The sequence below is a fragment of the Prionailurus bengalensis genome, chromosome E1 (genome assembly GCF_016509475.1).
Source record: "Prionailurus bengalensis isolate Pbe53 chromosome E1, Fcat_Pben_1.1_paternal_pri, whole genome shotgun sequence".
Taxonomy (NCBI): Eukaryota; Metazoa; Chordata; class Mammalia; order Carnivora; family Felidae; genus Prionailurus; species Prionailurus bengalensis.
The window spans coordinates 10,693,891-10,717,724 of NC_057347.1; the positions used below are offsets into that span (position 1 = coordinate 10,693,891).

The window sequence follows — 23,834 nt, forward strand, 5'->3', positions numbered from 1 at the left end:
TTATTTATTTTGGGGACAGAGAGAGACAGAGCATGAACGGAGGAGGGGCAGAGAGAGAGGGAGACACAGAATCGGAAACAGGCTCCAGGCTCCGAGCCGTCAGCCCAGAGCCCGACGCAGGGCTCGAACTCCCGGACCGCGAGATCGTGACCTGGCTGAAGTCGGACGCTCAACCGACTGCGCCACCCAGGCGCCCCTAAGTTTATTTCTTTAGAGAGAGTGAGCTTGAGCAAGGGAGAGTCTCAGAGAGAGAGAGAGAGAGAGAGAGAGAGAGAGAGAATGGGAATCCCAAGCAGGTCCGCATTGTCAGCATAGAGTCCAGTGTGGGGCTTGAACCCACAAACCACAGATCATGACCTGAGCCGAAATCAAGAGTCAGACGCTTAAGCGACTGAGCCACCCAGGCGCCCCTCCTCCTTTTTTTTAAAAAATTATTCTTGCCAGAGATCTGTTTTATTTGTTGCTCTTTTCAGTCAGCGATGACTGTCCCGTGTGTTTGTTTCCTAATGCACTCATTTCTGTTCTTATCCTTACTTCCATTTCTTCCACTTTCGGTGCCACGTTATTCTGTAAACAGTGAGAGCTACCAGTTCCCCCCCCCCCACTATTGCTTTAGTGGCCCCACAGATTCTGGGATAAAAATATTTACCTTACTAGTTGGTTTTAAGTGTTTTGATTCTCATTAGAATTTCTTCTTTGACTCAAGAATTCAGGAGTTTTTCAAATGTCAAGCATATGGAGTTTCTCTAGTCTTCCTTTTGTTGCTGAGGATGCTGTAGTCAGAACGTGTGTTCTAGGTGATCCCGGTTTCCAGAAATGTGCTGAGGCTGGCCTTTTTTTTTTTTTTTGACTAGCACAGGATCAAGTCTTTGCTAAGTATTCTGCAGGGGACTGAAAATAATGCGTGTGCTCCTGTCACCGAGAACAACAAATCCGCAGGCTTATGAACTGTGCCGCTCAAATCCTGTTACATTGTTACTACTTTTTGTGAAATGATATGAAATATACATATTGGTCTCTGCACCCTCGGCTCCTGGTCCCGAATTCCTGAAACCCTCGGGATCTCTTAAGTGACCACAGCACTGGGAGCATCTCTTGCTCAGCGGAGGCGACTCTGGCCGGGTTCCTTGGAGGGCTCCTGGCTGGAGCCAGAATCACCAGAAAGACCAAGTCACGATGGGAAGCTGGGACGTTTCTGCTGCCGGCAAATGTCACTATTTCACCTTTGCTCCTAAGGAATACCTTCAATGAATCCAGAATTCCGGAGGGTAACAGATGTTTCGCTGGTGTCTCAAAATGTATTTTACCGTCATTCTTGCAAGAAAGAGGTTTCCCCAGGAAGGGAATTCAAGGCTGATGGTGTTTCTTCCAGCGCGCCCAAGGCCTTATTCCACTGCTTGCCAGCAATGGCCATCCTCGTTGAGAAGTCAGCCGTCCGCTTGACTGCCGTCTCTTTTCAGTGGTGCAAATGCTCCCTTGGGTTTATTTAAAGACGTTCTCTTCCTTAGGGGCGCCCGGGCGGCTCAGTCAGTTGAATGTCCGACTCTCGATTTCGGCTCAGGTCATGAGCTCACGGTTCGGGGGTTCGAGCCCCGTGTCGGACTCCATACTGAGTGGGGAGCCTGCCTGGGATTCTCTCTCCCCCACTCTCTGCCCTCCACCACCGGCGTTCTTTCTCTCTGTCTCCCTCTCAAAAATAAATAATGAAACATTAAAATAAAAACTAAAAGATGTTCCCTTCCTGTGATGTTCTCCAGTCTCCTGCCAATGTGCCCAGGTGGGGATTTCTTTTATTTTATGCTGCTTACGACTCACTAGGCTTCCTGGATCTGAGAAGTAGCACCTTGCCACAAACTTAAAAACCATCACTCATTATCTTTTCAAGCATAAACTCTTCTGGAACTCCAAAGAGATGTGTGTTAGATTTCCTCATTCTGCCTGTGCGTCCCCAGCCACACTGACCTCCCCAGCCTCCCCAGACACACAATAGGGCACGTAAACCGCCGCCTGCTGCCTCTGGGCCTTCGAGTCCCTCCGCCTCTCCCCTCCCCGCTTGCCCTAACTCCTCTGGAATCACTCAGCTTTCCTTTAGAGCACCTATCGTTTAGCACCATAACTACTCCTTTGCCTAAGAGTCTCCCTGGGCTGTGACCCCCGTCACACTCCTCCCCCCTGCAGGTGTGCGGGTGGCTCCTGTGACAATCTGGCTGAGCTCTGAGGCTCAGAGAGGGCAGCAGGAAGGGTGGTGACTGCCAGTGTCAGAGAAGACCAGGGAATGTCCCCCAGGCCTCCAGAGGACTCGCCTCCCTGGGCCCCATTCCCACGCAGGCCCCTCTTAACAGCCCCAGCAGCAGCGTGCAGGGCTGGGCACGGGCCAAGGCAGACGGACCTGCAAGGTTCACTCCCACCACCGCTTGGACACCCGAGCCTGCCAACTCCTGTGTGGACCTGGGACCTCTCCTGCTGCTTTCCCCAAACCCACACCCTCCAGAGGCCTCCAGAAACACCCACCTGCCTCCAGAAGCTGCTCTGACGTTTCCTTCCAGGTCTTCCCAGAAGCACACACAGAGCCACCTCCCTGTGACTGTGACAGCTTTCCCCAGTCCCACTTCTGCCAAACGTGACGAGGCACTTAGCAGGACCCTGGTCCTGGCTGGGATCACAGTGGGGATGGGTCCTTGCTCTGTCACCAACACAGCACCTCACGGGGCCTTGGTTCTCCACCTTGACTAGAGGGAGCCATGTGGTAGAAAGTGTCAGGGAGAGACTGACAGACTGCTCCGGCTCCCTGTGAGCACGGGAATCTTTTTTTTTTTTTTTTAACTTTTTAATGTTTATTTATTTTTGAGAGAAAGAGAGACACAACGTGAGTAGGGGAGGGGCAGAGAGAGAAGGAGACACAGAATCTGAAGCAGGCTCCAGGCTCTGAGCTGTCGGCACAGAGCCCGATATGGGGCTCGAACTCACAAACCGTGAGATCATGACCTGAGTCAAAGTCGGACACTTAATGGACTGAGCCACCCAGGAGCCCCAGAGCACGGGAATCTTGACACCCTTTCTTCAGCCTCCCCTTGCTCGCCAGCAACCACGAGACCTGAACGAGCTCGTCAGGAGACCGGTCTACACCCCCCAGCTCGCCTGCGCCAGGAGGACACGGACCGGGAGGCTCACGCTCCTGCCCCTGCAGACCTGACCGCCTCGGGCACTGTGTGTGAGAGCTGCTGCCCGTTCCAGCCGCTCGCCTCCATCAGGAGACCCCTGGCCACTTTCCAGCACTCCTGCCCTGTTTCCCTGAAGGATACCCTGACTTCCTTGGGAGAATTACCCCCCCGCTTACTCCCAGTCCCAGTCCGAGGCGGACTGACCTTGCTGTGGCAACCGGGGAGGGTTTCCACCAGCTGACGTGAACCTGCAAAGTACCCCGGTCCCAAGCCCCCCACTCCCAAACCCCTGGATGGTAGAGGAGCTACAGAGAAATCCTCCCTATCCCTTGGGCTGTGGACTGAGAACATGAGGTAGTCCCCAAGGTGGCAGGACCTGGGGCTTCTGAGGCCGGAGGCCAGAGGGGAAGGGCCCACAGGCTCGGGCTGCGCAAACAAGTCTGGGTCTTGGCGATAATGTCTGAGCCACGGTGTCCAGCTGGTGTGAAGACAGAGCCACCCATCTCTACCGGAGCTGTCTGCAAGGTCATCTCCCGCCGCTGTGTGTCTGGAGGGGTGGGAGGTGCTTGCTGAGAAGGCCCGACCCCTACCCTGCAGCCTCCACAACACCTTATCCCTCAGCCACCCACTCTAAGCCCAGCCCCTCACCCCTCACAAGGAACTCACCCCTGCGCTAGCTCACGTGACAATGCGTCTCCCCAGCTGGAGCGCCTGTTCCACAGAACAGTGGCCGGGTCTACCTGGCCCACGCCGCTCCTGCCCCGCGCTCAGAACTGAGCCTCACACACAAAAGACGCTCGACAACTAATTGGGGGTTGGAGGGAAGCGGCGAAGGACCAAGGGAGTTACAGAACTCCGGGGCCGGAAGGGACTTGGCAGTTTCCACACTAACTCCCTCCGGTGAGGCATCTTTGAACACTGGAGTTCAGTGACCACTTCTGGACAATTCGGGGTGTTAGAAACACACACAGATAAGAGCTGCCCCTAAGCTCTGACGCGCTGCGCAGAGTTTTCAAACGCCTTAGATTTGGCAAGACTTCATCGGCCGTGCGGCTCAGGGGCCACCAGAGACGTGGTTTCCAGGTGGTGGTGTCCTTAGGAGCCTCTTGAGGGATGTGAGTAAAATACTAACACTGCCTCCTCCCTTCACACGCACAGACTCTTGGGAGCGCCTGGGCGTCTGGATTCTTAGAAGCTTAGAAGTGACTAGAATAGGCAGCCAGGATGTGTGAGAGCCACCGAACTCCTGCAGCACTCAGGTGCCTGGCCAAGCCTTCTCGGAAGCAGAGGCCCACCATCTGAGCGCCAGCCAGACACACAGCCTGAATGGACAAACGCCGGGCGGGGACGAGCCTCGCCTCCCACACACAGGTGCTCCTTGGAGTCACCTCGCTCTGAGCACATTTGGTCAGCATTCACCAGGCCCGGGTCCAGGTCCCGCCTCTGAGAAGAAACAAGAGCACACCTACTGCAACCAGCATGGGTGGCACGGGCAATCGGTGACCACGGGATCGGGGCAGGCAGTGCTGTGGACAGGTGACACCTTTCCACGCAGCATATGTGAGCCGCGTATCCAAGAATACACAGGAGTTTGCGAGGCGGACAATTGGACACAACGTAAAAAGGAAGGATCAGGCATTCACGGGAACCCAGGCGGCCCCCACAAACAGACAACTCTTGGGGTGCTCCGCCACCCCTCCAGCCCTGGGCCCCGGGCCTTCCCCTCCTGGCCTCACACGGGCAAGCCCCTCGGCAACTGCACACCTGCCACGCAGGTGCAAAATCAGGCTTTGCTCCTCCATCCAGACCCTAGCTCGGGCAACGAGGGTCGAAACACCAGTTTTCCCTCAAACTGATAAATGGGCAACAGTAAGAGTGAAAACAAAGTGCTTCAATGTCTCCGGAGGAGCTCCTTTTGCACGAACACGGTAACGTGAGGCTATATACACCGCGCGCCCTCTCCGTGAGCTGGCACCACACTGAGCCCCGTCATCCTGGGCTCACAGGCAAGGCTTGCCACACGGCCCCCCCCCCACCCCGCTGCTGTGCAACTCTACCCTAACGTTGTTCGAGAGCCTCTTATGACCCCCAGTTATTTCCCACGTGCCCTGCGTCCCCTTTAGAAGACGGTGAAACAGCACGGCCAAGAACTTTAAGACCCAGCACACACGATGCTGAAAATCCACAAGCTCCGGTCCAGAAAGAGCTCCCTGCCCCGCACCGCCGTGCATGCAGACAAAGCACGGTCACAGCCTAGAGAGCTTTGGCCGTGGGATGAAAGACGCCCTCGGTTCAATCCCTGGCCAGTCATCCAGATGACCACGGATGCGCCGCTTAGCCATGGCAGGCTCCTGGCTTTCCAGTCTGCGAGTGGCGCTTGGGGACCTATGTGTGTACCAGGCACCGTGCTGACTTTTGGAGTCACAGGAGGCTACACGCGGTGGCACCTCGCTTTCCTCAAACCTACCTGGGGGACAGAAAACGTGCCCTCTGCTTTCCCATGGTGCCGACAGCCCACAGAAGCTAGCCTGGCGGGGCAGACCCCCCTTTACACATGCTGACAGCGCGGCCCCTGGGGACCGGCGCTCCGTCTTCCTCCTCCATGAATGGACAGTGGATTCGCTGCAAGGCTCCTCTGTGCTCTGTCCTCCATGTAGTCGACGGGGCCCGGGCCACACCACAAACCCAATAAATAAATGCTTGTTGAAAGCGCGAGTGAATGAGAGCAAAGGAAGATGGAACTCGGGGCAGAAAGATCAAGCGGCTTCCGCCTCCTGCTCTGTGGGCCCATTCATAGGGAGCAAGTGTCCCTGGGCCCCTCCCCTGCCGGCCTGGCTCATCCGAGGCCTCGCATAGGAATATTCATGTGCAGGGGGGCGGGGTGGGGGGCAGTCACATTGTGGGGGTCACAGAACTGAGTGGCGGGGATCGTCAGGAAACCAGCAGCACCACCTGCTGCCACTGGGGCGGAAGACGGCCTCTGTCCTGGCCCGGGCAGTGAGCGGGCCTGAGCCAGCCAAGGCCTTCTGAATCACCAGGCTGTCTGCCCTTCTCATCCCAGGTGGCTGCTTTGTGTGTCTGGAACAGAGGAGGAAGTGCCCCGCTGACCCGGCGGGCTCCGACCGCCCTCCTCTCAGCCCTCAGCATTTCCTCCCAAGGCCGCTTGGCCAAGCCGCCCCCAGTGCTGCTTGGAGAGAACCGGGAATGGCAGGGCTTGCTACGAAACAGTGCTCCTTTCATCGGGGGGCGGGGGCGACTACCAGCGCTTGGGTAGGAACTCTCTACATCTTTCAAATTTATGAATGTGTTTCCGGGCAATGGGGTGGCCCAGAAAACACACACTAGCGGATTCTGCTTGAGGCTAATCGGCAAGTCTGACACCATGTCTTGCTCTGGAGCGGCTCTCGGAAGAGGGAAGCAGAGAGGGGCTGTATCCATGCTCCAGTGCATGGAGGAGCTGGTGTGAGGCCATCTCCTGCAGGGCTGTTGGAAGCGGAGCTTCAGAGCTGCAAAACCCACCTCCGGAGACAGCCGGGGGCTGTGTCACGGTGCCACAGCCCTGCACTGTCCCATGGGAGCCGTGCAGGGCAGTTTCTCCTGATGCCTGGAAACACTCACCACACAGTGCAGATGGAAATACCTATATACATTTATAAGTCCGGATATACAATATGGCCTCACCTATGTAAAAACGTAAGAGCCAGAAAAAAACAGGAAGCAGATAAGCTAACATTCTAACACTGGTTATCTCCACGCTACGGTCTGAGGTGACTTTTCCAGGACACGCACGGCCACAGAAGGCTTCTGCAGCAGCCCAAGATGGCATGGCGATTCCAGGAAAGGATTAGATGCCACATGCACTGAACCTGCCCCTAACTTGCCGTGTGACACCAGAGGAATGAGGAGCCTCTCTGGGCTTTGATGTCCCCTTTTCTCCCCAAGTCACTGGTTAAAATGCCAAGTGCGTCAGAACCAAGGACAGGGCCCTGGGTTGGGCGAGGGGCAAGAAAATGGCCGACTAGCAGTCCGCAGACCACACTGGCCACCTGCAGATATATCTGATCAGCCCCAACCATGTTCTCACTTTAAAATTCCTTGTCGGGACGCCTGGGTGGCTCGGTCGGTTAAGCGTCCGACTTCGGCTCAGGTCATGATCTCGCGGTCCGTGAGTTCGAGCCCCACGTCGGGCTCTGTGCCGACAGCTCAGAGCCTGGAGCCTGTTTCAGATTCTGTGCCTCCCTCTCTCTCTGCTCCTCCCCTGTTCATGCTCTGTCTCTCTCTGTCTCAAAAATAAATAAATGTTAAAAAAAAAAAAATTTTAAATTCCTTGTCAACATTTAAAAATTAACAGATTTCAGGGCGACTGGGTGGCTCAGTCGGTTCGGCGTCCAACTTCGGCTCAGGTTGTGATCTCGTGGTTTTTGAGTTTGAGCCCCGCAGCTGCCAGCAGTGTGGAACCTGCTTCAGACCCTCTGTCCCCCTCTGCCCGTCCCCGCTTGCACGCTCTCTCAGAAATGAACAAAAATGAACAGATTTCAAAAATTTAGGTTTCCATCTTCTCTTTAAAAAACTGGATTCTAGTAGCCAAAAAAGTGGAAACCCAAGTGTCCATCAAGTGCTAAGTGATTAAACAAAATGCGGTGGAACTGTAAATGGAATGTTCTTCAGCCGTTATAAGGAACGGAGTGAGGACACGTGCCACTACTACAGCGATGAACTCTGAAAACATCACACTGAGTGACACGAAGCAGTCACAAAGGCCACACGCTGTTTGATTCCATTACACGTAAGAAATATCCAGAACAGGAAGATCCAGAGACAGAACGCAGTAGACTGGTGGTTGCCAGGGGCTGGAGGGAGGGGTCACGGAGGGTGACTGCTTAATGGGAATGGGGTCACTTTCTGGGGTGATGGAAATGTCCTGGGATTAGTAGTGATGGTGGCACCACACCGTGAATGGCTAACAACTGCTGAAGTGCCCACTTTAAAACACCCTATGAGGTCAAGTCCCTGGCTCGATCAAGACACCCAGCTCCAGGGCACAGGGCTATCCCCCAGCCAAAGGAAGGGAGGGGCAAACTCGTTCATTGAAAATTCATAAATTCTGTGTCTCCTGACCTGGTGACACATACCCCTAGTAAGTCAAAGAGCAAAAAAAAAAAAAAAAAAAAAGTAGACAGAAGTAGTCTCCCTCCCAACCCCCAAGCCCCACCCCAACCACTCCCCATCAGCCACAGACTCAGCAGAATTCAATCTTGTTAAACGCGCCGGGCTCGTAGCGTGCCGGTTTTCTTTTCTGGGCACTAGAAAATGTCCTGTCTGTTTAATGATCCATTACGCAACTCCAAAAGGGATTGATAGTGTTTCCTGAAGAACATCCTACCCATAACTCAAGGTGGCCATCACGTTACAGAGGAACTATTTCTCAAATTTAAAAATAAAGTCAAAGCCACTGTCTGGAAGGGGCCCAAGTGGGCATTTCCAGGAGAGCTGCCTTCGCCATCCCTGTGTATGCTCAGTAACACTTTAGCCCACAAGCTCCCCGGGGGTGCAGCACGCAGGCCATGGGCCATGAGAACTGCCAAGCTCCTGGCAACCGTGGTCCTGGCTTTCAGTGACCGAGATCCTGTAGGCCATTTGGCCTGCAGTTTGCCCCAAGGCCCAGAGGGCTCCTGCCAAAGGAAATGTGGGGACCTGCCCGGGTCCCTGAGGCCAACGGCCTTGCCAAAGGATATCTGGGGCTGATACTGCCTTCTGGACAAGGCTGCCAGGCCCTGAGGGCCCCGACCCCATGCCCTTGCTCTCCGCTGCCTGTACCTGCACCCACTACACCACTGCTAGATCTCGGCCTCTCAAAAGCCACGCCTTCTGCTAGGCAGACCCTTGCCTCTTCACAGCCTGGCCACCTCCTGTCCTTCCCTGAAGGTTCCTCCGAGATACCTGTCTCATGCCTGCCAGACTCCTGAGCTAAGCCCTGTCCCAGGATGCTCTTAAAGACCCACCACCAAGTCCCAGCCCCCCAGCTGGTGGACCTCTGCCATGCTGGAACTCCCGTCTTGCCCACACCTGCTCAGGACCTTGAAGGCAAGACCACTACCTGTTTGCATCTGGGTCCCTGAGTAGCAGGAAAGAGCCTGGCGTTCGGTACACTTTGGCAAACGTCCAGGGAACCGAGCTGAACACAAAAGATGGTTCCGGTTGGGGGAAACAGGGACCCCAAAGAGACACACACAAGTTGCCACAAAACCTACCACCGAAAGTTCCCAGACAGATCAGCCATGGCCGGCAGGGCTCAGAGCACCGGGTGGGGGGGAACCTCCCAGAGCAGCAGGCTGGGTTGGAAGCCATTACAAAGGCTTCAGGTAGGCCAGGCCCTGTGTCCAGCCATCAGGAAACCCACAGGCCCAAGATTTCTCCCCAGATTAAAGCATCTGTGCCACACTCGTGTTTCAAATCTCCGACCACAGATTCTCCGACATTTGGCATTAAAAAGAACTTTAAAATATTCACTTAGCCTAGTAAACTGACTATTGCTTTATGTAACAGGTAGGAAGAATTACAGCAAACACATCCTCTTTTCATTAGCAACCACAGCAAGCACATCATAATTTCCAGCTGTGTATTAGTTTCTTAACCTGGGGTGCTGGGTGCAATTCTGAGGCTCAGAGAGTTGACACACGTCCCAGAAAGGGGACCAGCCATTTCTACTGCATGTGGGAAGCAAAGAGGAAGTCAGCTTTCCCTCTACCAAAGCAGAAAACCATTCAAAACAGAAAGCCCTGTGTTGCAGTCCTCGGGAGGACTTTATTGGACATTATGGTTGGGGACTGGAGAAGCCCCAACCCGCCACCAAAGGCCTGCCTCACTCCCACCTCCAGAAGGGGGGGGAGAGCAAGAAGCTGTGCCCTATGGCCCTTCACACATCCAACAGGAAGGCACAGGAGACGAAGGGGGCAGGTATTTACCGAACGATGGCCAGGGGTCTGAAGAGCTGGCTGGGGCTGCCGGCCCGCCCCAGGGGTTCGTCTGGTTGGCTGAGGCTGACCGGCCCCAAGGCTCTGCTTTCTGGGCAGCAGGGCCCGAGCTGGGGAGGGCATCCATTAAATCCAACAGAGTGGTCTGCTGTGGGTGGGAGCCATGCTTTGAGACAAAGAGAAGGGGACAGGTTTTACTTGGCTACAGTTACAGCAAATATCCACGTGTTAACCATAAATACTGTCTGCCTCCTAGGAAGAGAAGCCCTCTGGGAGGTGCCAGGAGGAAACTGAGCTGCCCACCTCCTCACAAAACCAAGTCCCAGTGCAGCCCAGGCTCCACCCACACCAAGCTATATACTTTGTGCCCAATGCCCCGCCCACCTTCAAAGGCCCTCAGGGTTTTCCAGAAGGACTCAAGCTTTTGCCCAGGCTGCAGCCTCCCTCCCGAACGCTGTCCCCACCAATCCACCGTGCTGCCCCCAGCTGCCAGCCATCATCCAGGACCCTCCTTCCTGGGGGGCGGCCCCACCCACCTGCTCGGATGCCCCCCCCCCGCCCCCCAGCTACCCCCAGGGACCCCGTGGTGCTGTACCACAGGAGATCACTGGAACCGCTGGCCCTGTGTCTTCTGACTGGATGAGCCTGACGGGAGCAGACCCGCGTCCTAGTCACCTTAGGCTCTTAGCAGGCAGCCTGGCGCAGAGTAAGGCTGATGACGGCAGTGGAGACCGGCGCTAGTGAGGGCTTACCCTGTGCCAGGAATTTGTTCCAAAGCACTTGACGCTTGGCTTATGTAACGGCCGCCAAGACCGCCTGGCTGTTACCGTGCTCGTTTACACGGGACGAAAGGGAGGCCCTGGTCAACAGAAGCCCCTCGCCCATGCCTGTCTCCTCTGGGGCTGGTCTCAGAAGAGCCTTGGGAGTAATGTCTGGGGCGGATGTGTTTTCTAGTACATCCTCGGCTCACTCATGCTCAGCACGGGCCCGAGGAGTATTTGTTGAGCCAAGGGAGAAAAGAGCACCTTCTGAGAAGGCAGGGTACACTCTGCACGCTAGGTTTGGGACATTCCCCCAGCGACTACAGGACCGTCTCAAACGTTTACCTTCCCCGTGAAGCGCTTACCTCTTTCTTTTTGGGAACTTTAACTGTGTCTCTTCGGCTCTCTTCTAGGGCCATCTGTAATCTGAGGTCATCACCCCGCCGGAGGCGCTCTTCCTGTAGAGGACAATGGGACTTGGAGCTGACCGTGACTGTAATAACATCACGGTAGAGAACAAAGCAGCGCTGGCCAGGAACAGGATGCGCAAAACTGGAGTACGCATTATTTCAAAGGAAGATTGGAAAATGACTCGTGAAACACAGTCTTCTATCCCGAAGGTATAGCCCACAGGGCTCCGCCCCACCTACTTCGTGTGGCTTCCCTGATTTTGGGGTCCCAGCAGGGAGACGGGCGCAGGCACAGCCAAGTGAGGGAAAGGGAACACTTTTTCTCAAAATGAAAATGGCTTTATAATTGTAATTACAGAAGCAACACGCCTCCATATAAAATACAAAAGTCTGACAGCCCAGAAAGGAATTAGAAAAGAGGATGAAAATCACGTATCATTGCACCTCACACAGCACATGCTTACAGAAAATGGCTGTATGTTTATTTCTATGCTTTCAAACAGAAATGATTCATTTTACAGCTGAGCCTCCAACAATACGCGCATTAGGGGCACCAACCCCCGCCCCTGCACAGTCAAAAATCAACACATATATCTGACTCCTCAAAAATTTAACTACTCACGCTCTCTCTCAAAAAAAAGTAAACTTAAAAAAATTTTAACTACTAATAGCCAACTGTTGACTGGAACATAGTCACTTAATGCATATTCTGTATATGTATCATATGCTGTGTTACTATAATACAGCTAGAGAAAATAAAATGTTATTAAGAAAATAAGAGGCAGTATCTTTACAGTATTTATTGAAAAGAATCCACACATAAGTGGACCAGCACAGTCCAAACCTGTGTTGCTCAAAGGTCACCTGTATTTAATTTATATTTATTTTTTTATTTAAAAAAATTTTTTTAATGTTTATTTTTGAGAGAGTGGGGGGGGGGGGTGTGTGCAGAGAGAGAGGGAGACACAGAATCTGAAGTAGGCTCTAGGCTCTGAGCTCCAGGATCCGAAGCAGGGTCCAGCACAGAGTCCAATGCACGGCTTGAACCACAAACCATGAGATCATGACCTGAGCCAAAGGCGGACGCTTAACCGACCGAGCTACCCAGGCGCCCTTCATTTGTATTTATTTAAGGTGAAGTCACCCTATGCAAAAGACTGGGTTGTCCTAGGCTTTTGCATAATAATGAAATAAAAAAAATGTTATATTTCATTTATATTAAATGTGATAAATCACAGAGATGAGTTATTTACTAAAATGGGCTCCCACTGTCCATCTGTCCCTGTATTCCTACACCTTCTTCCCGGGCTGTCAGTGACAGAGCCAGGCATCCACAGGGACAGATTTAATGGCTGTGTTTTTCCTGCTGTGAACAGAGGGACCGAGCAAAGCTGTCCACTACTGCTGGACTTTAGGTTTCCAGTTACAGCGACACAAGTCAGGCTGGGACAGCCACCGCTGCACTCCCGTCGCACTCCCTAATATCTGTCCCTACACGTCACCTCTGGGCGAGACGGAGCCTCGCGCTACCTGACTCACTCTACCCTCCCTAACCCAAGGTCAGCAGGGACGGACCTCATCACTGGGGCCCACGGGATGGCAGCTTTGAAAGGTCATTTCCATCACGTCTTTCCCTCCTTCTCCGTGTTAAAGTAATGCATGATTATTAGAGAAAAACAGGAACTGAAAAAAATTAAAACTACACACACTTCCGTCATCTAAACGCAATGAGCATTCTATTACCTGCAGCTCTTCTCGCCTTTTCGGCGCTCAGATGCTTTCGATCCATCTCACCAAACCTCCCTCCCAAGGGGCTAAGCCCCACTGCGCACCCACAGGCCTTTCGCTGAGGGGCTGTGGACGCCCAGAGGCCATGACACTTGCCGTGTGGGCCAAAGTGTTTTCTGGGGCGCACTTCCGACCACTCCATCCCTTGGCAACAAGAGGCTTCCCTACCTGGAACAGCACAGGCCCCCTTCCTGACAGGGGACGGTGGGTGGCAAGAACACGGTCCTGGCACCTCGAAGCCCCATCTCAGGAAACACACCCGAGAAACACCGAGGGCAGGGCCTGCTCCGCGCCCCGCCCGGACCCCGCCCCCACCGCGCAGCCCGCCCCCGTCCAGGCACCCACCTGCTCCGCTACCTCTCTGCTCATGGCAAGTGCCAGCTGTAGCTGCAGCTCTTCTTCTCCACTTGTCTGGGGCCGGGCCTGCTCCAGCTCAGAGGACACCCTCGGGGAGGTGGCTGCAGGGGAAAGGCAGAGTCACTACAGGCAAGGGGCAGGCTCACGATCAACAGCTACCGGGTCGAACCACACCCCGTCCCCACCTCACACCCGCAGGGTCGGGCCGTGCACGGAAGGGTTGTGACTATTGCAAGGTTAGAATCGAGTAACATCAAACACGGACTCTCAATTACAGGAGCCACGTGGCCCCAGTCAAGGAAAGAGGCCTTCAGGCGCCAGCCCCATGGTCAGGCCTCGCCAGGATTAGAACCTCAGTTTTCGCTTCCAGGCTGCCCTCCTTCAGAGAGAGAAACTAAGTTGTTTGCTTGTTTGTTGGTTGGTTTGTTTTGAGAAGATCAAAAGTATTGTTCTTGAAAAGCTGGATCAAAGACTGTCACTCAAACAAGCACAGGGCTATCTGTGGACCAAGCACTTCACTTGAGACTCCTCAACATTGAAGAATCTCACTGTGCATCTCATGGGGGTAAAGACCATGGGAAATGAAGCCAAATGTTTCTGCGGCAACCCTGAAAAATTGTGTTTTCTAAGTAAAACGGAGCACCGACTCGGGAAAAACCCATTTTTGCTGTCAGCAGTTAGCTAGCGTAAACACTTGAAAGCAGCTCCTGGAAAGACAGTTCTTACTGAAGGGATGGGATGTGGACTCCTAGCGGATGCAGTGAGCCTCCAGGAAAGGAGTCTTGATGCATTCACACACTTAAACCAGGCTGGGCCTCCCCGTATGGAAAACGACACGGCCATCAGACGTTCTGTGCATCGGGGAGTGTAGGGTTCTCCAGAAACAGGGCATAAAGCTTGGGTGCACGTGCCCGCCTCTGCCTCTGCCTCAAGAGAAGGTCCACAGCTTCTCCGAAACCCTCAAAGCCGAGCCCCACTGCCTGAAAGGTCTGGAACCACACTCCATCCTCCCTCTGGGCCTTTGTGCGTGCCATGCACGCCCTCCTGGCATGTCCTCGGCAAGTCCTCAGTTCTCGGCACTCGGCTCCCCTGCCCTGGTCCTCCCGGACTGCCCTCCCGCCTGGGGCTGGGTCAGCACTCCCCTCTAGTCTGCAGTTTGGTGGATTATGCCAGAAGGTACGCTCCTTGAGGAGGGTCCAGGCCTGTCTTCTCACCAGCACATCCATCCTCAAAGGTTGGCAGAGCACCTGGCAAACACCCACTGGATAGATGGATGCGTGGAAGCATGCACAGATGGACAGATGGACAGATGGAGAATTCAGTCTCATGGCGGACGGGTAGCTGTTTGAAAATGCTCTAATCGTGTATCAGTTTTCTTCCTTTTTTCATTATGTCCGTTCCAGCAAGCCCCACCATCAGGGCATACGCACCCAACGCTGCTTCTGCCTAAAACCCCAGTGTAAACTTGCTCCTTAGGACCTGCCTCTTTGGGAGAAAGTAAAAGGTCAGGAATGATTCCTGACAGATGAGGTTTCTAGTTGGCTCGGCTCTGGCCACCATGAATAAAATAGGAAGAAGAGGGCTAGATACAGTCACGGACGTGATCACAGAAGAACCAGGCAAGGTTGCAAGGGCAGGAGACTGCAAAAGGCAATGCTCTGTCACGCAATTTTTTAAAAGCGCACAAAACACGTGGCAGTAAGGGTTCATTTGGAACAATTCTGTGTCGTGAAGCAGTGTGTCTGCTACAATTTACTGTCAACCAGAAGAACCGCCGCCCCCCCAACAAAAAATAAAGAAATAAAAGGAAAAAGAAACAAATCAGGTTGAATCCCAGCCTAGTAAATCACAGTTGCATTTTCCAAAGTGTTTGTTTTAAAAATAAAGCTAGATGGTAATAAAATGGAACGTCCAGGCCATCTTAATAATCTGATTAATAATATACCAAATAAAAGCATATATATTTTTTTTTATGGTGGTGGTGCTTTTGTTCCCAAACCTCACCTATGCCAATAACAGGGCTCAGGTTTGGGCTTTCCTGTACTCTAGAAGCAAAGATGTCACCATCCAGACTGCTGGATACAAACGAAGCCGCACGGTTTTGGGGAACGGCTCTGGAAGATTCTGCTCGACTGAATGTGTGTGGCTCTCCCATGCTTAACCACTCAAGACTGCCTGTTCCCAGCCTCTTTCCGGGAATCTCTGAAGCTTGCTTCACAGAACTCTGTTTACAACAAACACAGCACACTCCATGGCCTTCATTCACTACCAAATGGAAATGGGGAGTCAATAGAGAAGACCTGTATCCCACCCCACACCCCAAAAAAGCGCTAAGCGCTCTGAAAAATGAGCCCCGTCCTGGCAGGGAAGGCTGCTATACTTGGCCGCACGGCCACAGCGCCTGAGTCAGCCCGGCCAGGGACGAATGGGACGGGGCCCTGAACAGGGACCTTCGAGAGAAATGAAGCCTCCCTTGTCCTCTGAGCCTTTCAGCAAGCACATCTGCAAGGCCAGACTGGCTTCCAATGCAAATGTACATGTGAGTGCCTACCATGACTGACTGTTAGAATAACACATAGCCGGCACGTAGGGACATGGCTTACCACATCAATGTGGAAATTAAAGACAAAGGGTATTCCCCTAAACGCTGTGGTTTTTATGAACGGATGTACAGCTCTCAGTTCTGCAGATGGCAGAATTCACAGCCGCCAGCCCCGAGTATCAGCTGAGCCGCACACAGCGGCCTCCGCTGTGAGGGAGGATTCCAACGGAGACATTCTGCCTTAGTGACAGCATCCCTGCCCCACAAAGGGCCTCTTGTACCCGCGCACGTGACAGTGAACACAGATGTGCTTGTGAGATGAGCCCGGACGGACCCTCCTGACCACCTGAGCCTGGCCCTGCTCGGCGGCTCTGGAGGTCCGCGGTTCCCAGAGACCCCTGGAAAACGCAAGTGCCCGAGAGACGCTTTCTCAGCCCGCCACCTTCTGGAGGGACGGACAGGGGCCGTTAGTGGAGGCTGACCACTGATGGAGCATCAAGGGCGCAGCATCATGGCCCTGCTCCCGGGTCCCACCTGGAAGAGTTCAAAGGCCTCGCTCGCTGGGGCCAAGAATTATAAACACAGCTAGGCCTCGACTTTATCCTCTCGGGCCTATTATGCTGGCTGAGAAAGCCAAGGGGAAAGGCTGAAGAGGAAGCCTATAAAGCCAACTTTTCCTTCAAGATACAGGCTAAGAGGAAGACCAAGAAACACCTCCCACTGCAGGCGGACGAGTCTCTGGCAGTCACTCCCCACCCCCCACGGCTCCGGGGGCACCAGGCCGAGTGTGGGTGCCCACGCCCTGGGCTTCAGGAAGGATCTGGGTTCCCAAATGTGCTCCCCTAAAGCAAAGGCTGGCAGAGTTTCTGACACAGAGGCTTCGGCTGGCCGGCCTCGGACAATTTTGAAAGCAGAAACCGAAGCAGTCCAGGTAATAGGAAAACAGGAAATCACTTCTCAGGCCGTGTCACGATTTTCCTAGAAAGTACTTGAGCACGCCTGCAATCACATCGATGAAAGGGAAGCCACTGTGGGACACGACCTTACCAGGAAAACAGCTCTGCGTGGCAACCAGCGTGACTTCTGGTAAAACCCTCTGGTACGTGAGCCTCACGCAAGGGGACGGCCTGTCTCCACGTGTCGCCCATTGATGCTGGGCAACACAAGGCACGTCGGACCACCCGGGAAGAATGGAAGGGCACCAGGCCTCAGGGGCCCGAGAAGACCCCATCTGGGTCTGAGCACCGCCCCCACCGTTATAATCCCGCGCCTGTTAGTTGGCAGGGAAACCAGGGTTCAAAATCCTGTCCCCACCACCAACTGGCAGTGAGGCCACGTGCCAACGGCCTGACCTCTCTGGGCTTCTGTATCCACATCTGTGAGATGCAGGCCAGTGGGGCTTGTGGGAAGGGTCAGGAGCGCCCAACACACAGCTGGCTCTCCCGTGAGAATGCGCCCGGCCCCCAGGTCACTGCTCTCTGCTTCACCCCAAGGCCACCAGACTCCCTAGGGGCTGGAGCTGCCTGGCACTCACACGGAAGCCGTAAGTGGGTATCCCGTTGGACCCTGGTCCCTCCCAGGCTTCCCGGGGAGCAGGACTGGGGCCATGGTCCTTTGAGGGAGGAGCTAGGGAACAGCCTTCCAGCTTCCACCCTCCAGTGACCGGTGCCCCAGACCAGTGAAGTTCCTCCCTCATCACTGAACTGCAGGCAAGTGCTTACTGGATCTTTCTCAATGTGGTGACATCTTCCTGTGGTCCACTTCCACTTCCTGTGGTCCACGGGCCACTTCCTGAATCAGCAATGAAACCGAGGCCACCCCCACTCAGTAGCCTGGCCTGAGCTGAGGCTTCTAAACCTGTTCCCCACAGAAGGACCCCCCCCCCACAGGGTCTTCCTCTCATCTCCTCACAGGGAAGAGCAAGAAACATTACTTTAGGTCAAATGAGATGAATTATGAGAAAATAAGTTCAGATTACCCCAGGCAACATTAAAAGAGAAAAAAATATAGATACATGGTTGGAAAAGCCAAAAAAAGGAAAAAAGGGGTTGGGGGGACACCTGGGTGGCTCAGTCAGTAGTTAATCACCCGACTTCGGCTCGGGCCATGATCTCACGGCTCGTGAGTTCAAGCCCCGCGCCGGGCTCCGTGCTGATAGCTCAGAGCCCGGAACCTGCTTCAGATTCTGTGTCTCCCTCTCTCTCTGCCCCTCCCCCACTCCCTCTCTGTCAAAAGTAATTAAGACATAAAAAAAATTTTTTTTTTTTAAAGTACAAGATGAGAAGGGCACCAAGTACCACAGTCAGGTCACTCTCAGGGCAAAGTGTGGGGTAGGGGGGGAGGCTGTGACTTCGTGACACAGGGATAAGCCATAGCGCCCCACACACACACCCGCCATGCTGTGGGCACCCTCTGCCTGTCACATGACATCACCCACCTCCCGTGACAGTTCGGGCAAAATCTTGGATTGGATTCCAATCTAGACTTGAAATTGATTCCCAGTTCACAGAATGACAGGGCGAGGACTGAGCCAAACACCGCCTAATGCAGTGCAGGGACAGACCCAGACCTAAGGAGTGCTCTAGGGGACCAGTGGCCCAGGCTCTTGGCGTATTCAGGTTAGGGAAAAAAGGGAAATCTGCTGCGATCAGACAGACAGACAGAAGGGACAGGACAATCAGATGCAACATACGGTCCTGGGATGGCCTCAGTTTAGACACATCAGCTGCAAGACACTCTGGGCGCAAGTGACAAAAGCTGAGTGTGGGTGGTACGGGTGCTGCTGTTTTCGGGAGGTGCGGCCAGGGCGCCGTGGCTCACTCTTCAGGAACAGACGCGTACAGAATATTTACGGGTGGAATGTGATGATGCCTGTGACTATTTTTAAACAGTTCATCATAAAAGGAAGTGGGAGCCACGCCTCTCATCCTGCCCCCATTCCTCTCCTCAGAGGAAACAGCTGTTGACATTTTCTTGTGATTCCACCCAGAAAAACGTTTCATGCCTACTCCGCGTGGATGTGCGTGGGTGTGCTTTTCTGGCATTTACGCGCAGGGAAGCACATCCATTCCTGAGGTGTGCGCCTCACCTGGGCTGAGTGTTTTCCACATGAAACGCAGCCCAGCGTGGAGGGCGGGGCTCCGATCTGGGCTCTGCCTGCCACTTCTCAGCAGGTGACCTTTGGCCTAGGTCGCTAACCCTCTGGGCCCCTGTTTCTCATCTGCAAAACGGAGACAGAGCCCCTGCCTCCTAGAGTAGTTGTGAGAATTCAGTGAGCTCATCTGTGAAAAGCGCTGAGATGCTGAGACCAGGGCCTGGCGTGCGGTGCTCGTGTGATTCTTACTAGTATCTCAGCGAAGCCTCAGTCCAACTCGCAGACCCGGGCGGAGGCTGAGAGGTCACCCAGCCAGTGAGAGAGACAAAGTGTGATCCTTAAGGCCTTGTTCTTGGTTATCACTGTTTCCACAGAGGAGGTAGCTGGGGCCCAGAGAGGCTAAATGGCTTGTTCACAGACACCAGAACTCAAAGCCACACCTCAGGGCCGAATGCCATGCTCCCTCCAGCACCCTGAAGGGGGCTCCGGGACTCTGACTTTACACTCAATGTCTACCATGCCCTGCACCCCTCCAGGTATGAGCAAAGTCCCCGATCTCCCGGAGCTTGTGTGCCAGTAAGGAATAAAGAAGGCAGGGTGGGGCGCCATCGGTTAAGCGTCCCACTCTTGATCTTAGCTCAGGTCTTGATCTCAGGGTTGTGAGTTCAAGCCCAGCATTGGGCTCCCGTGGCTCTGCAACAGGCAGGAAGCTTATTTTTGAAAGAAAGGAAGGAAGGGAGGGAGCAGGGGGCGGGGGAATCCCAGGCAGAGGAGAGCTTGCTCTGTGTGTTCAGAGGTCAGGGAAGGCCTTTCTGAGATGCTGGAGCAGAGGCCTGGGTGGTGGAAGGAGGTCAGACAGAGGGTAAGTGGGAGCTTCACTCACTGGGTGTGAGGCTGGTGAAGGCAGAGGGTGTCCAAAGGGCCATGATGGAAGAGCCAAGGTGGTTCTTGGGGTCCTCAGAGGGGCTTTGGCATCTAAGTGGAGCCATGATGCAGTGTGGCTGGTCCCTGGGAGCAATAGTGGCAGTTTTGCCAGAGGTTAAGACGTGGCTGGATTCAGTATTCACTCAACTGAGATTCTATTATACTTGAAGAGGCTCCCGGACCATCCAGCCTGAGGCCACAGGAGAGAATCTGTGGCCCTGGCCAGCCTGGCTGACACCTTGCATCCGAAGCAGTGCTTGCGATCGGCACTCAGAGTGCCTTCTTCTGCCAGGGTGCTGTGGGCAGAACTGGGTCCCTCAAGAAGATACGGGGACGTCCTGACCACCAGCACCTCAGATCATGAGCTTATTTGGAAACAGGGTCACTGCAGATGTAATTAGGGAAGACGAGGTCATGCTGAAGCAGGGTGGGCACTAAATCCAACATGGCCGGTGTCCTGACAAGACCAAGGGGAAGAGCCCCAGGCACAGACACAGGAGGGGAGGCCACGTAGGACGAGAGGGGACAGGGACTGGAGCGCTTCAGCTGCCGGCCACCACCAGAAGCTGGGAAGAAGCAAGGAAGGACTCTCCCCTACAGGTTTCAGACGGAGTGTGGGCCTGGCGATACCTTGATTTTGGACCTGGGGCCTCCTGAAGGAGAGACGACCCCTTTCCGTTGTTCTAAGCTGCCTGGGTTGGGGCGCTTGCTTGCAGCAGCTGTGGGAAGCCACCGGGTCAAAGCTTTACCCATGCACAGCTCAGCATCTTCCCACCGCCTCCCTGCACACAGCGACATGGGCATCCTCGTCCTGCAGGCAAGGAAGCACCGCCTCCCAGCTCCAGGACAGACTCTTCACTCCCCAGGGCTGCTCACGAGCCCATCTCCTCCCAGGCACCCCAGCTTGCCAGCCTCCACTCAGTTCCTAGAACCCTTCAGCTCCTCCCTGTTTTTGTGCCCATCCCGCTGTTCCGCAAGGGGGAAAGAGAGACCCCCTCAGCCAAAGTGTCAGCTCCAGCGGCACCTTCTCAAGCACGTCTTCCTCGATCGGGCCAGTAGGATGCTCCTCGGGGCAGGCGTCCTTGCTGGCCTGATTCCTGCCAGCCCTGGCGCCTAGAGCAGGGCACCTCGTGGCTTTCGTCTGCCCCTTTGTAATCAGTGCTTATGCACGCGGCACCGCTGACCTGTGTGCAGTCGGGCCATCTCCTCGAACTGATCTGGCCGAAGACTCCACGGCGGCAGGGGCCACGTCGGCTTCCTGACAGGCACAGAGCAGGAGTTCAAACACCTGTTGGCTCATTTTCAAGTTCAGTTCCCACGTCATTCGCTCCTTACCACCAGCCTGAGCCACTGGTGCTGCCCGCCTCAGTTTGGGACAGGGATAGGGAAGCCGAAGCCCAGGGAGGAAGGGGGCAGAGCCAGAACAGTGGTTCCGGTCCTCGGGGAGCAGAGACAAAAGGCAGTCCTTTTGTTTGTCTGCACGATTCAGAGCCCATCCTCTGCGTGGAAAAAAAGAGCAAGTCTATGCTGTTCTCTTTGGGCCACAGGTGAAACCTTCTCCATTTCAAGATCACCGGCTTGTGAGGTGTGGTAGGGAGGGCTCATCCACAGCATTAAGCAACGTTTTCTCATTACTGTTTTCCCAGGGGCCCCCATCGTTCCTGCCGCGGCGTCCCCGGCTTTGTCCCCGGTGAAAGTCGCTCTCCGGGTGGGGCACGGGAGGTGCCCACAGCTCTCCAGGCAGGACCTCGGGAGGGAGGGGCCAGGGCTCAGCAGCCCATCTGGCCCCGTGGAGATGAGTGAACGCTGACACCCAAACTTGTGAGCAGGCCCAGGGTGAGGCATGAACTTCAGCGAAAATGGAATGTCGTTTAAAATTCAATCATAAGTTTGAATTCAAATAAAGAAGTTAAATGCCTATAGCAGTTTCTTAGAGTAATACTTAGAAACTGGAAACTCACTTCTAAAATGAGTATTCTGGGGGCGCGTGGGTGGCTCAGTCGGCTGAGCATCCAACCCGTGATTTCAGCTCAGGTCGTGACAGCACGGTTCGTGAGCTCGAGCCCCGCTTCAGGCCCTGTGCTGACAGTGTGGAGCCTGCCTGGGATTCTCTTCCTCTCTCTCTGCCCCTCCCCCACTTGCACGCACTTGTTCCCAAAATAAACAGACATTAAAAATAAATAAATGTTTAGAACAAACACATAAAATGACTATTCTGATAATAACTTCCATCTATTCGTAACAATCTTTAAAAAAAATCATAGTACCCCCTTTGGGCTCCGCGGCTATCAACCGAGCACTGTCTCCACAGCTGGGGGCCCGGCAAGGGGACACAACCTGTTTGGAAAGCATCTGCAATGTTTCCGGAGACAGAATGATCTTCACACGCTTCTCCATTAATGCCACTTCTGGGAACTCCACACCGAAGGCTACACTGAACCTAAGGAATCCTTTGAAAAGCAAGCCTTCTGCACAAAGAAGTTTTACCACAGCATTATTTACACTGGTGAGAAGCTGAAAACAACTCTGATCATAACAATCCACTTATGCCACGCCTCCTTTGTGTAAGGCCGTATGTGCACAGCATATATTAGCACACGTAATTTACGCCATAATCCAGGAGAGACTACCCTTATCCCTAGTTTACCAATTAAAAGACTTACGTTGGCCAGAGTGAAGTAACCTACCCAAGGTTTCACCTTTAAAACTAGCAGCAGTCACAGGTCATGATCTCAAGGTTCAGGAGTTGGAGTCCCAAATCAGGCTCCGCACTTGGGATTCTCTCCCTCTCTCTCTCTCTCTCTGCCTCTCCTACTTGCTCCCTCTTTCTCAAAATAAATAAATGAAAGAAAGAAAGAAAGAAAGAAAGAGAAAGAAAGAAAGAAAGAAAGAGAAAGAAAGAAAGAAAGAAAGAAAAAGAAAGAAAGAAAGAAAAAGAAAGAAAGAAAGAAAGAAAGAAACTAAGAGTAACTTTGTGGCGACATGGAAAATGCACACAGAAAGTTAGGTGAAAAGATCAGACTGCTTAACTATTATTTCTCATGGGAATGCAGCCTAAGGAGTCAGCTGAAGGGCAGCGCTCTGTAGCCACTGCACAGGGATCCCTGAGGCCTGCGCTGACAGCCCCACCCCCACCCCTGCTAGCTCGCCCCGTCACACCACACACAGCATTGGAACAGCTAGATGGCCACGAAGCTCTGAAACCGCCTGCCCAGGCCCCCTCCAGGCCCTATAGTAGGTGCCCCATAGATGTGTCTGCCTCTCCTACACCGGAAGCCCACGAGGGACAAGGCTTCGGCTGCTATGGGCCCCTCACCACTCAGCACCGGCCCTGGCCCACGGGACTTACGAAATGAGGAAGCGAACAAACTTAATGTTTTGAAAACTGTGTTCTGCAAATGTCATGTGGTTATGAATGACGCTTGTATACTGGGCTATTATCTGCAGAACACAAAACGCTAGATTTGTTCTGTTTTCGCGGAGCGGTCTTCAGACCTGCGGTCCAGATGTCAGTACAGCCGCCTTTGGGGGATGTAGGTCTTGATCTGGCCTGCAATTCCTTTCCCGATTAGGAACCTGTTTGCTTTGCCCACAGGAAGATGGTCGTAACAAAACCGCACAACCGGGGGGCTCGGAGCCTCCTGTGCTCACGGTCCAGGGAGTGGGACCCTGGCACTGAAAATGGCCGGGCTGTCTGGCGTTAGCCAGGAGAGTTAACGCAGGTCCAGCATCGGGCGGGACGAGCGAGGGAGGACGAGCGAGGAAGCTCCACCCAGCGGAATGTTGAGCGCAGCTGGTAGACTGTTCACAGGGTGGGAGGAAG

General features: G+C 54.1%; 1 protein-coding gene across 4 annotated transcripts in view; it reads right to left on the bottom strand.

Annotated features, from left to right (window-relative positions):
* The window catches only part of EPN2 (epsin 2), an 86,305-nt gene that overhangs the window by 10,302 nt on the left and 52,169 nt on the right, over positions 1 to 23,834 (bottom strand). For all 4 annotated transcript variants that reach the window (XM_043583278.1, XM_043583277.1, XM_043583275.1 and 1 more), the window contains 3 exons: positions 13,440 to 13,552; positions 11,262 to 11,354; positions 10,127 to 10,301 (listed from right to left, as the gene is read on the bottom strand). In XM_043583278.1, coding sequence (XP_043439213.1) covers positions 10,127 to 10,301; positions 11,262 to 11,354; positions 13,440 to 13,552 — 381 coding nt within the window. The remainder of the gene's footprint in view (positions 1 to 10,126; positions 10,302 to 11,261; positions 11,355 to 13,439; positions 13,553 to 23,834) is intronic.